At 42.7% G+C, this 13,792-nt stretch overlaps 1 protein-coding gene across 1 annotated transcript; it reads right to left on the reverse strand.

Moving 5' to 3' along the window:
* Positions 1-2,100: 2,100 nt before the first annotated feature.
* On the reverse strand, positions 2,101-10,733 carry LOC311060271 (5-hydroxytryptamine receptor 3A-like; the record flags this gene model as incomplete). The annotated part of the gene is made up of 10 exons (XM_084078407.1): positions 2,101-2,820; positions 2,980-3,074; positions 4,319-4,474; positions 4,603-4,813; positions 4,928-5,082; positions 5,932-6,098; positions 7,063-7,172; positions 7,750-7,794; positions 8,956-9,110; positions 10,565-10,733. 10 exons carry the CDS (start codon positions 10,731-10,733, stop codon positions 2,590-2,592), a joined length of 1,494 nt encoding a protein of 497 aa, XP_083934533.1. The 3' UTR covers positions 2,101-2,589.
* Positions 10,734-13,792: the final 3,059 nt, after the last annotated feature.

A 13,792-nucleotide genomic window follows, 5' to 3' on the forward strand; every position in this document is an offset into this window, starting at 1 on the left:
GTAAAATAGTTATAATATAGTTATTTCAATGTAGTTGTTGGTCTGGAGACTGTAATAAGGTATGATAAGATAAGCTGTTTATTGTCACTGTGTGGAACATACAACAACATTTTGTTTATTGCATCCACTTTTGTTTGATTGAATACTTTATTAGTCAGAAATGTAAACAGCACAAGGTACAGTCAACCATTGACTTGTTTCCATTGTGGTCCTATGTATTCAATTCATCAGCATAGTATAAACATAACACAATACATTACATATATCAACAACAAATACAAAGCACTTTGCTGTGTGTGTACACATGTATGTGTATTATTTGGAGGAGAATGAGGTTATGAGTCCATCAATGCTGTCACAGTTACAGACGAATCCACAGAGCCTCCCCTGGCGCAATCATAACTGCGGTGTCAGAATGCACACCACAGCACAGCGCTCTGGATTCGTCCATTGGGAAGAAGCTGTTGTTTTCCAGTCACTTAGTCATAACGTATATACTGTATGGAAGGACTGGGATTGTGTGTATGTGTGTGTGTGTAGGGTACTGAGTGCATGGTTGGGTTCTGTAAGTGCTGGCTAATGAGTTGGTTAATGAGTTAATCAATACAATGCATTCACATGTGCATTACATGCCTTACATGCAGTACCGTCGTCATCTTTAACCACTTGAACCGGTTGACCGGAGTCCCTCAGGGAGGGCTCTATGCTAAGGTCATTTTCTGTTATATTGTGGGCGTCTATGCAAATAGAAAAAAAAGGAAATATTGGCACATCCACATTGTTCAGATGCAGGTGTGTTGGACAGTGACAACTGAAGCAATCATGACAAAAAGTAGACACTCTTGGTGAAGGTCCAGAGCATACATGGGCAACTGGCGGCCCGGGGGCCACATGCGGCCCCCACCTTCACGTAATGCGGCCCGCAGGTTAATAACGGAATACTGATATATTATTGATTTCAGCTGTTACATTTCCAAACATGCAAACATGACCCGCTTTAATTAGTTCAGTCTATATTAGTAGCTTAATGACTACTATTAAAATTCTAATGTCTTTTATGTCCAATGTATGTACTTTGGTGTGACATAGAATGGCGTTCATTTACTAAAAAAGTTAAAATACAGAGATAAAGAGTTGTCTGCCCAACAGTATATGCAATGTGGCCCTCTGGAGTGAGTGTGGAAATATAGTGGCCCTCTACATCAACAAAGTTAGCCTGGTAAACCCTCCCTCCGGAAATCTCATTTCCATTCGATATCAGGAAGGAGTCTGGCATGATTGCTCATTCTGCAATATTGGCTGTGGGCTGGAGTTGGGCGGGAGTAATACCGTTGACTGACAACCCCTTCAACCAATGATCGTTTTAGCCCCTTAAGCCAATCAGCAGTTCATTTTGACGAGCTCCAGACTATGTGACGCAACGGGACTTTTGGGACGGCCATGCCGAAAATAGGTTGCCTTATTGGGATACATGCGTGTCACTCCCCGCCCCTGCCGGTTCTCTAAATTTATATTTTTAAATAGGCTCTGTCATGATTAACTGACCACATATATGAAGTTAAACAACTAAAGTCTATCCAAACGATATGTTAATAGTAAATTCCGTGCCTCAAAAAAGAAGTTTGAGACCGTTTTAAGAACGAAACTAAGAAGTGACGGCACTCGGACAAAAAACAATGGCTGCCGTTCGTCCTTTGTCGGCGGCTCTCAGGCTGCACTCGGCTTCATTCGGGCTCACTCGAACTCGCCACCTGATTGGCCAACGTAAGCTGTCAATCACAGAACGATGAGCGACGACACTGATAGGCGCGGTTAGGTCCTGATTTCGCTGGAAACTCCCCAATATTGCAGAATGGGCGTTCATGCCAGACTCCTTCCTGATATCGAATGGAAATGAGATTTCCGGAGGGAGGGTTTACCAGGCTACAACAAAGTTGCATCACCCCTGCAATAGCAAGTTAATGGTACTAACTGTCAAGAAGTGACAGTTGAACACATACCACGTGAACACATACCACGTGATCACATACCACGTGAACATACTGTAGGCCTACATCAAACCTGAGAAAGCATTTTGAAAGCATTAATCTCAACCTGAGGAAGCATTAGGCTATACATATTGGGGACTTTGTGCACATGTTTTGATCATGTTCGGGAGCTCAGCGTCTGTAAGGATGATGAATAAAAGTCTTATAAAAGCATCCATACTACTACACTCTGGTGCCAGAAGAACATCTGAACCCTCAACGTCAATGGAACCAAGGAGCTGATCGACCACGCTATATACTGTAGAATGGACTACGATAGACTAGTCCAGACTCCACTATAATATATATTTATTATAGCGAACATTTTATCTCGAATCTTTGCTTCTGGGGACAAATGTCTTCTAAATCCTAACAATTAAAAAACCCTAGAAGCAAAGATTCTAGTTAAAAATGTTCGCTTAAAAAAAACTATATTCAAAGATTTGCAAACATGTACTTGTACATGCTGCATACTGTAGGAAAGACTATAAGCAGGCTGCAGTCCTGTGTTCAACCTTTTTATGCAGTTAAAAGTGTTCAACATTTAACAGAGAATCTTGTTTTAGTATTCAGGACTCCATGCTCTAAAGATGAGGGTCAGAAACACGATGACTGTTGTCACATAGAAAATGGAGAACGCTTTGTTGATTCGTGTGGCCATTCTGGTCCAGTAACCAGGGCTGCCTCCTCCATCTTCCTTGCTCTTAAAGAACAAATGCAGGTTCTTCTCCAGATCTCTCAACTCATCAAGGATCACCTGGAATCCATGAGATTCCCCTTTGAGACCATTGTCCTGAAACACACATTAATATGAAATTAGATGAGATTAGATTATTTAGAGCATATTTTTGGGACACACGACGATTCATAAATGTATTAAAGTGCATATTATTCTACAAACACATTACATACATGGTGAAGTGTACATATACAATGGTGACATCATGCTAACCTCTTCAGCCACACTCTGAAGCTCATGCATTGTGTCTCTTTCACCATCATTATCAGGGACATTGTAAAAGCACAGACTCCCCTTGCTTCTCTTCTCTGAAATGACACATACAGAGGATTGATGAGTATACCACATTATGAGTTAATATGATTTACAATATTCACGGATGAGAATTCATGGATGAGAATGATTGAAGCCAGAGATTAAGAAATGAAATGAGATGGACAATAAATGATGCTTCAGCACGTATTGACCCTGTAATACCTTTGTCTGTGGTCTGGTATAACACACAAGCTTTCTTAATTCTCTTAACCCATTTTGGGCGGGAACCCCTTTTTTTAACTATTCCTTTTAGGATGGGAGGTCAGGATTTAGAAGCTTTTAGAATCGGCCTCAGGTCTAAATGGGTTAAGGGGCATTTCACTGACTCACATGCTGTTTTAATTTATTTGAGTAAATGTACTTGGTTACTTTACACCAGTGGTTATGCTATGCAGATGTATGTTGGTTGCATATGAATGTTATTTAGATGGTTATTTAGATGGTTTAGACATGTGGTGTAGACTTGCGCTAAGTTTAAAGACGCACTGAAGTGACATTTTCGGTCATTTTATTTTGAAGGTTCAGCCTGAAACGTCGGCTCAACGACTCTAATCCAATCAGAAGGTCCCATCCCTTCAGGCTATGGGACGTTGGATCTCAATCACTTCAGCCGTGGGCAACACGGCTAGTGTTTGTTTACAAGTGAGAGAGAGACGGCCAGTGAAGCGCGTTTGCTACTACCTGGCTTATTTCTAACCTATAATGTTTTCAGATACATATTTTAGTGTGCAGATGAAGTTTAAAATGAGTAATACACTCATCTTCAATGAGATTCAAAACGGAGTATCTCTGTAATTAAAATCAGCTGTGTTTGAAGAACGTGCAGCTATGGGAATCAAACAGGTGCATGTAATCAAGATTCATTTATATTCACGAAGGTCGAGTTATGTCATCACGCAGCACGTTTTCGTTTACAGGAAGTAATTAAGATTGGCTTTTTAGGGACTTTAGATGTAAAAATACACAAAAATGTTTTTTTTTCATTTTTTTTTGTATCTATTGTTAGGTATGCCCATATGATGACCACGGATATGCTCTAAAAGTGTGAAAAACATATTTTTCATTTCACTACACCTTTAACATTTACCTGACATCCTAGTTTCCTTGAAGCACTACATTTTATACTTGTTATTTGGTGACTACGGTTCATGTAATTTACTTTGGTCTTGGAATTTCACTCCGGACAAGAGTGTCAGCTAAATGCTGACACTGTTTTTGTCTCTGTGTTGTGTCTCACCTCTGTCACAGCAGTAGCCTTTGGCCTCCTTCAGGTTGTGGTCTTTGTCTGTCTCTGTCTTCTGGAGGACAGAGTCTTTTTCCAATAGATACGTCACCACAACCGTCTCAAACAGACTTAGCAGCATCAATGAAAAAGTCCCCATGCAGTACATCGCTGTGAGCAGGACACAAGTTGATGAATGTAACCATGACTTCTAAATACAATACATTAATATCCACTCATACTGTGTTTAATATAAATGATAATCCAACACAGATAAAAACGTATCCCATGAGTGTTACCTATGATTGGCATTCTGTTGGACGTGGCGGGCAGGATGTCGTTGAGAATTAGTTGTAAAACTGTGACGGCCAGCAGCACGGTGACCTTGAAGCTCAGCTTCTCTCCACCGCTTTCCGAGATCAGGAAAGACGCCATGTCTAGACACAAGAAGAACAAGACAGGCAACAGGAAGTTGACAATGTAGAGGACGGCCTTCCTCTTCACAGTGATCTAGGAGGAGATGTTAGAAGGTCAGCTTAGAGACAGTTCAGATTTGACAAATGCAGCGGTACCAGTTCGCATTAAAACAAAGAACAGGTCCTAGCCTTTATGAACAAGACCTACCGTGTAGACAATCTGCTGGTGTTTGTAGTCGGTCTGGTTGAGTAGGACGTATGTAAAGTCTTCAAACTCCCACTCATACTCGCCCCACATCACGCTCATGGATCGGTTTCTGGTGAAATCTGCGCTATAGATTGATTTGAGCTCCAGTTCATCGGCTGGTAAAGGAACAGAAGGAAACACAGAGGTAATCCAGACTCCAGGCAGTCAAAGGAATATTACCATAAAGATACATAATTCAATCATCCGCCTTTGCTGGGAACAAGGCGCAGGTCATCTACAAGCCCAAAGCTTCATTTAAACTTGTGTAATTTGGCAGTTCAACAAGTTGAAAGTACTAAACTCCTTGGTGTGATGCTGTCAGTGGTGACCTCAGGAAGCTCCAGGTTGTCCAGAACAGGGCAGCACGGTTAGTACTGGGCTGCTCACTAAGGTCTAATGTGATGTGAGCCGTATGCATGCCTGTCTCTTGGCTTACAGTTGTGAATAGGTTGTCTTGTCATGAGCAGTAAAACTCCTGTTTTTATACATAAACAGATTGTTTATAGTAATACTGTGCATGATTACACTAGAGGTTCCAGTAATGGGCAGCTTGAATTTCCTGATCCAAAAAACAACGCTTTAAGGAGATCTTTATTTTTTAGATTATTGACTCTTTGGAATAACCTGCCTCGAAACCTCTGCTGCATTTACATTATTGTATTTGTATTTAAAGCTAACATATATATATATATATATATATATATATATATATATATTTATTTTTTTTACTGTTTCTTTGCTCACATGTAGTATTTTATTTGTTAGTTTTCATTATGTATTGTGTGTTGAGTACTGACATTTAATAAGTTTGTATTTGCAACTACTGTACTACATGTTTCTGTGGACCCCAGCAAGACTAGCTGGTTTGCTATGGCACCAGCTAATGGGGAACCTTAATACAATCAAATCAATCCTCTAACGCACGCACGCACACGCACTAAATGACAAACAGTAGACTCCCTCACATCTGTATATCCCAGAGGCAAACGTGAGGTTGCAGGACTGAGTGTCGAAGGGGAACTTGTAGACGTTCATCCTGCAGGTGCTGACGATCATTTCCGCCTTCTTAACATAGACTCTCCCATCAGAGTAAAGGCGGACATAGGGGTCTATAGCAGCATAGTCCTCTAACCTGGAACACGCACGCGCGCACACACACACACACACACACACACACACACACACACACACACACACACACACACACACACACACACACACACACACACACACACACACACACACACACACACTCTTACAGATTTCACATTTGTGTAACACCAATAACATTATCAATATGCATCCTCATAGATCAGCTTTTTTGAGAGAGAGGGGGGCAGAGGGAAAAAGGAGGGGGTGGTGTTTACATGGTCCCTTACCCCGGTCAGTATAGGGTTTAAGTGGAATTTTGTCCAAGCAGCATGCTAAGCAAAATCAGGGAATGCTGAGCAAAACCCCCATAGGGATACAATATCAAACAATAAGCAATACATTGACATATTAGCTTGAATTTGCAGTTATAATATCATGTGTATTTGAGCCTATGCCACACTCTGATCAAAAGGTGGAGGCTGGGGTTGGAGGAGGCAGCTAAGAATGCAAAGACGTATTTAACCCATTTAGACCTGTTGTAACCTATACGTTGTTATATCTTTCAATCCGGGAGCCACCTCTGTGTCTCATTAGTTGTTCCTATACATGTAGCAAAATAATGTTTTATTTATTTTTTGAGTAAGAATTTGAAAGTTTTCAAAAAACTTAGGTTAGGTTTTAGAAGCCGTTTTTAGAATCGTCTCCAGGCCTAAGGAACCTCTTTGTTAAGGCGTGAGCTCTGATTGGAGTTTATGAATGTGTGGCGTAATGACCAGCAGAGCTGTGAATGGGGAGTGGGAGGCTGATGTTCACATCGACAGCAGATTACAGCTGAGGCGTGCAAGACTTCCGTGTCCTGCATGAACTAACGCTATGCTTCATTTGAGATCATTCTGACCTCCATACAAAGTGTTGATTTTGACAGCAGGTTTTTTTGATGAAGTTTTAGTCATAGTCTGATTGTGGCGTGTACAGCATGGCCTACAGTACACGTGTATTCCCACCTCTCATCGATGGTGATATCAGGTTTCCACAGCCATTCACTGGGTACAGAGACACGCTGGATTCCACAGAACTCAGAGGGATCCCAGGATATGAACTCATCTTTCCATCTCTGCATTAGAATGAAAATCACAAACAAATCATCAGGAATAATGTTAAATAGAGAGGTGTATCTGAACTAATAATGAGGTGAATAGAGATGCTGCCATTGTGGGTCCACTGTTACAAGCTACAGTACTGTTTATGATGGCATCACATCAGTGGAGACAAAGCCCCTTGGAACCTATTATATCATTAATACATTATTGATTGATTACAATTATAGAAAGCGAGAAAAAAGGAATCATTTATCATGGTACCGTTGTATGGAAACAATTGATGGATTGATTGAATAGTTTATTAGCATGTTTGGAAACAGTACAGTAGTACAGTTTAAAAAACTAAAACAGCTACAGGATGCTAAAAGGATGTTACAAAAAGCCCTTTGTGGTCCATTGTACTCTGAAGGTTCCCGGTTTGATCCCTGGCTCCTCCTGTGGTCAAAGTGTCCTTGAGCAAGACCCTTAACCACTAGCTGCTCCCCTAACTGCACCTCAAACTATACCGTGGCTGGAAAACCTGAAGGGGAAATGTGACGACATGGAAGGAAAGACTGTGGAGATGTAATATACGTACGTAATAGAACTCACCATTTTAATAAAGACGCGTGACATCAATTTCTGCTCTTTCTCCACCTACGAATGAACATATTTAGAATTGTCCAGTCAACAATCACAACTCATAACTGAAAATAGCAGAATACACAGATGTAAGCAGATGCACGTATAAATGATGAAGCCAGACGAGGCATCACACATGCACACACACATTTGAAACTATTGAACTATATGAACTATTTGAACATGTTTTTAAAAATAGTTTAAAAAAATGGCAAAGAGGTTTAGGGATAGTTGGTAAGGTACTGGCAAGAATAGGGCCCCAAATCTCTTTGCCAAAAATAGCAGATCTACAAGCTCACAATCTACTAGATCTACTATTTTGCTGGGGGTGATTAACCAAATGAACCCATAGCATCCCTATTATGGAGCGAACATTAGCTCACATGTTGCAACACGTCAACACATTGTGAGCTTGTAGATCAGGTATATTTGGCAAAGATAATGCCGGTGTAGAGGGAAACATGAAGTATAGAGCCCTGGGGTGACAGCATCACTTTCTTCCATCTTCATTGTTCAATGTCAGCAGGATACTGAGAAAACAGCCAATACAGTGAAAGGCTTTTTACATGTATTTACCTCTCCATGGACAGAGCAACGGATGTGTTTCAACGTAACAGGTCATCCTCAAGACAACATGAAGTGAGGTATAGATAGTGTATGATGCAATCAGGTCCAAATTAATACAGGTGCCAACTGTCATCACCTTGAAAGCTAACAATGAAGACTGGATATTGTTCATAGGGTGCCAGGAAAGGACAGATGCCTTGTGAAATACCAACGCAATTACAGATACAACATTGTAAGATGATCACACAGAGCCCACTCTATACAGGCCACTGCAGGGCCTGTTAGGTGCCTGAAAGGTTAGTCAACCTAGCAGGCAAGTGACTCATGAGATTGAAAAGTACATTATGACAAAACATTATATAAGTGCAACATTACGCATAAAAACATGGGAAGGAGGCCTTTAGACACACTGCACTATTAACACACGCCCCCCCTATGGACGTGTTTGAAAAGTGTTAATTCTATTACTTTGGAAATCTAATTTAGAAGAAACCAAAAAAATAGCTCAATAGAAGCTCCTCATTGAGACCCTTGGGGTGCTCTGTCTGTAGTGTGTGGATCCAATAGACGATGTCAGCAGGATGCCTCGAAAACACGACGTTCACTCACCACGTCTAAAATAGCTTCAACGGCGACGATCAAGTGCACCTCGGTGGGTCTTTTGTGGTGCAGAACGGGTCGCGTTGCCGTGTACAGCTGGCTGTCGAGGTCCAGGTGGGTTAGAACATCACGGTAACTACAGCCCTTCTCAGAGGAAACACCAGCTACAAAAAAGAGTAGAACAACTGTGAATGAGAGGAAGTATCCTTCCTACGTTAAGATTGCCCAGAGGGCAGTGGTTGAAAAAGTACTCAAATAAAAGTATCAATACTGCAATATAGAAATACTCTGTTACAAGTACAAGTCCAGAATTAAAAATGTACTTGATTAAAAGTACAAAAGTATTGGCATCAAAATGTACTTAAAGTACCAAAAATAAAAGTACTAAAATGTTTGAAAATAGCCGATCTACAAGCTCACAGCAGACACAGGGCGTACTGTTGCCCCAATCCTCACCAAACCTGGCATAAATGCTCTTCAGGGGTCTGCCATTAGAGCACGCACGCACGCACGCACGCACGCACGCACGCACGCACGCACGCACGCACGCACGCACGCACGCACGCACGCACACACGATTTCTTAAACTATGTTTTAATAGTTATAGTCATTGTTATGGTGACAGTTTAGCTAACAACACCGTAGAGCTCAAGGCCCTGATGCTACATAGGAGAGTGTGGAGGGCAGCGAACCAGGAGTCCTGAGTTGACCTAGACCACACTCTCACATAGTTATAGTGCTCTGTGTGAACGGCCCTTAAGTCTGCAAAGCCATGCACCACACACCGGTCCGGGGACAACTCACTGTCCATTAGCTGTGGTCATGGAGAGGCCATTATGCATTGTAAGAGCATGGGCGTTGGCACACATAGTGACATGTGACAGGGTCTCCCTGTAGAACAGAACCCTTTCCTTTTGGGGGGGGTGACATCAACACAAGTTCCCGAGTATATCGGTGCCCTCCGTAGTAGAGTTACAAATTAATCCATTATAAGACCGGGAACGCATCTATCTGTGTCATTTTAAGATTTCTTTGGCTATTCAAAAATAGCAGATCTACAAGATCATATGCTTGTATTTTTGAAAAATCATGAACATTTCTGCAAATCTTTGAATATATACATTTTTAAGCGAACATGTGTAACTCAACATTTTTAAGCGAACATGTGTAACTCAAATCTTTGAATATATACATTTTTAAGCGAACATTTGTAAATCAAATCTTTGCTTCTAGGGGGTCCCTGGAACAACATATTTGGAGATGGGGGTCCACGGGCCAAATAGATATAATTTTGGGGGGGTCCTTGACATTACAAAGTTTGAGAACCACTGATACTATAGCAACATAAAAAAAACTGTTAGGATTTAGAAGACATTTGTAGAATCTCCAGAAGCAAAGATTTGAGTTAAAAAAGCTCGCTTTAAAAATATATCCACAAGTTTCCTAGGGGTTGTGGGCATCACTTCCTGTCGATATGATTGGACTGGATTGGATTTGATGGGATTTGATTGGATCAAATTGACAGGAAGTGATGCCCACAACGCCCTAGGAAACGTGTGGATATATTCAAAGATATGCTCAATCTTTTCATGATTTAGTTCAACACAATTCTACTCACCTCCTTCAGTTGGCATCAGGTCAGTGGGTGGGGTCTGGGTTGGCATCAGGTCAGTGGGTGGGGTCTGGGTTGGCATCAGGTCAGTGGGTGGAGTCTGGGTTGGCATCAGGTCAGTGGGTGGGCTGTGGTTGGTTGGCATCAGGTCAGTGGGTGGGGTCTGGGTTGGCATGGGTGCTGCAGTTAATTCATCTGCTGAGCCTAGCACTAGGGACAGTTTAGTTTAGTATGGATACTAGCTGGTCACAATTTAGCCTGCATTGATTACATTTTGACAAAAAAAGAGCAAAACATTCTTCATACTATGAATATGTTGAATATGTTGGAATGATTGAGTACTAGATGTGAGATCATTTCACAGTTTCCTCAAGAGCTGCTTAAATGTAACTTTTAACTTTCCTTTTCTACTCCAGATTTGAACCTGGTTTCCTATGAAAGTGCTTTTTATTTTATTCATTTTTTTTTTTACCATCTGTCATTTTTAGATTTCTTTGGCTATTCAAAAATAGCAGATATACAAACTACTGAGCTTGTACTGTATATCTGCTTGTATGCTATTTATTTAAAAACAAATCTTATATCTTATATTTTCAAAGCGAACATTTTTAACTCAAATCTGTGCTTCTGGAGATTCTACAAATGTCTTCTAAATCCTAACAGTTTTTGTAGTTTTCTTTTACCTATGCTGCTATAATCAGTGGTTCTCCAACTTTTTCTGTGTCAGGGACCACCAAAACGATATGTATTTGGCCGTGGACCCCCATCTCTAAATACTTTGTTCCAGGGACCCCCAGAAGCACATATTGGAGTTAAAATGTTCTGTTAAAAAAAAATATATATATCTAACTATATAAATGGCGACCGACTTCCGCACCCTCGGTGTCCACACCCCACAGCTCTGTTATCGAATAAACAACGCACCGCCAGACCACATGTCGCCAACTGACTCGCCACGGCGGCCGCGCTGAATTTACGCCTCGCGTAGGGGACATCTCACTGTTCACTACACCTTTTCCACCGCGCAACATAATTAATTCTACTCACCAAATGTCGGACAAAACGGAAGGGGAGGCAGCTTCGTACCGTTTACCGTGCGCACGACCTCATCACCACAACAGCAGGCAGCCGCTGCGGGTTTTTTTTCCTTTTTTTCCAAACTTTTTTTTTGGTCACCATTTTCTCCAGGCACCATTTCTGGTGTAACGTCGGGTGTTTCTTTTCACCAGCCAATCACCTTTCACGTTGCCACGTCCGTTGCCACGTCGCGCTGACGTACGCTAAACAAGCGCTGCCGTGCGCACAATGCAAACGAGCCCAAAGGCGCGCAAAAATAAGCCGCCCATTGCTTAGACACAAAGTCAGACCTGGCAACGCAGCCTACGCCAATCATGTGTGAGAGATCTACAAGCTATGGGGCAGAGACGCCACCGTATCTTAGCAACAACTACAGCGCTCACTCTCATTGGTCGTGTCACGCTAAGAGCAGTCTCCAGACAATGGCATCGCAGACAGCTTGCTGTTACTGCTGTAGCCATCACAGGCAGTTGCAGCACGACGGACAGGGCGCTGTGATAGCTGCCATGTCGCTAACGCTAACCTGGTTGTCATGCCTGCAGCGGCTGTGCAATCACTTTGTCAACAATGCACGTTCGTGTGGTGAATGTCTATATTGCTGCTCAGTTCGTCCATTGTAGATGGTGTATGTTTGTGTGTGTCTTCTGGAGAACTATGTAGCTCCACAGCAACTACAGTAACTAACGTAATGCCAGGACCGCCCCGTGCAACGCATGTTAGGCTGCATTATGGTCATGTAGTAATTTCAGATAATTTCGCTCCGATTAGAGCAGTGTTTATCAACCCTTTCACGCCGCCCCCCCCCCCCCCCCCCCCCCCCCCAAATACACGTACTTGATCTGGGACCCCCCCATTCTGTTTGACTCCGTTCCACAAGTAAATATTGTGAAAATAGCCGATCTACAAGCTCGAAACGCCTCACGTTGAGAGGCTTTGTAAGCTTGGAGATCGGCTATTTTCTACATGATTGCCTCTTTCTTACATTCTTTGCCAATGTGGCCGATGTTTTCATAGCATAGTTTATTGACTACTTCTGTTGCAGAAATGGCCATTTCCTTTACTTTCGTTTTTTTATTGTCTCCGCCAGGCCGAAAGGCATGGCGCAAGACTATGTTTCACCCCCTGTCCGTCCGTCTGTGATAGCTAATCTCTCACATCGTTGACTTGATCGCAGCAAAATAACAGCCCGATGTGGAGAGTCAGTGAGAGCTGGATAAACGACGTAAAATGTGTCAAAAGGAGTCTGTACGGCTGTCGATAAATGAACACATGACGTCGGTGGGAGAGGAGATATTGTGTCTTTTGGACAAACAGCAGCGTGGTGCTGATGTTTGTTGTGTGAAGCAGCTTAATGTCAGAGTGTTTGTGTTGGAGCGCCTCAGTGCGGCTGCAGAGTTCATGTGCAACCTCTTCCAGAGAGACACAGAGACACTAGAAACTCTGCTGGGGAAAAAAAAAACTGCTGGGCATTGACTTTCCTATGGACATTGATCTACACACTGCAGGTATATCTGCTACACACACAACATCAAACTACACACTGCAGGTATGATGCAGCGTTTGCATTACAGCCAGCATGCCAGCGTAGTTCCCATATGGTTTCAAGGTGGGCTAAACCATATGGACCCCATGTCAGCAATGTCAGCGGCATCCACTTCAGTCCCAACTGCGATGCCCATGCAGGCTATAAGTAGCTTCTACCTGGCCCTTAGGTGGGCCCCAACTAGCCATGTTTATGTGGGACCAAGGCGGGTCCTAACTGGGTTTGCCCATGCAGGCTTTAACTGGGTTCTACCTGGGCCCTAGGTGTACCCTAACCAACCACAGTGCAGTGCCCATCGCTCCAATTGTTGTGACGTCAGGGCTCTCAATACTGCACATTGGTGGAGGAGGAGGGGCCGCAGGGCGACCGCACACATCGCTGAACCAATGGTAGCCCACGGATGTTTCCTCTGTGGATTTACAATCTGCCCCTCTATGCCACATATCATCCGCACTACAGGGTCTTCACTGACCGAGCCACGGCCCCACTGACCCTCATGACGCTACGCCACTTAAACGTGCGGCAGCATGCGCTGGGTTGCCAGCTTTGCACAGCCTGCGCCAGAAACAAGCAACCACCTTCATGAAAAAAAAAAAAACACCGAAATGGTCCGC

Source organism: Gymnoscopelus microlampas (assembly GCF_963454915.1).
Source record: "Gymnoscopelus microlampas genome assembly, chromosome: 14".
NCBI classification, from domain to species: domain Eukaryota; kingdom Metazoa; phylum Chordata; class Actinopteri; order Myctophiformes; family Myctophidae; genus Gymnoscopelus; species Gymnoscopelus microlampas.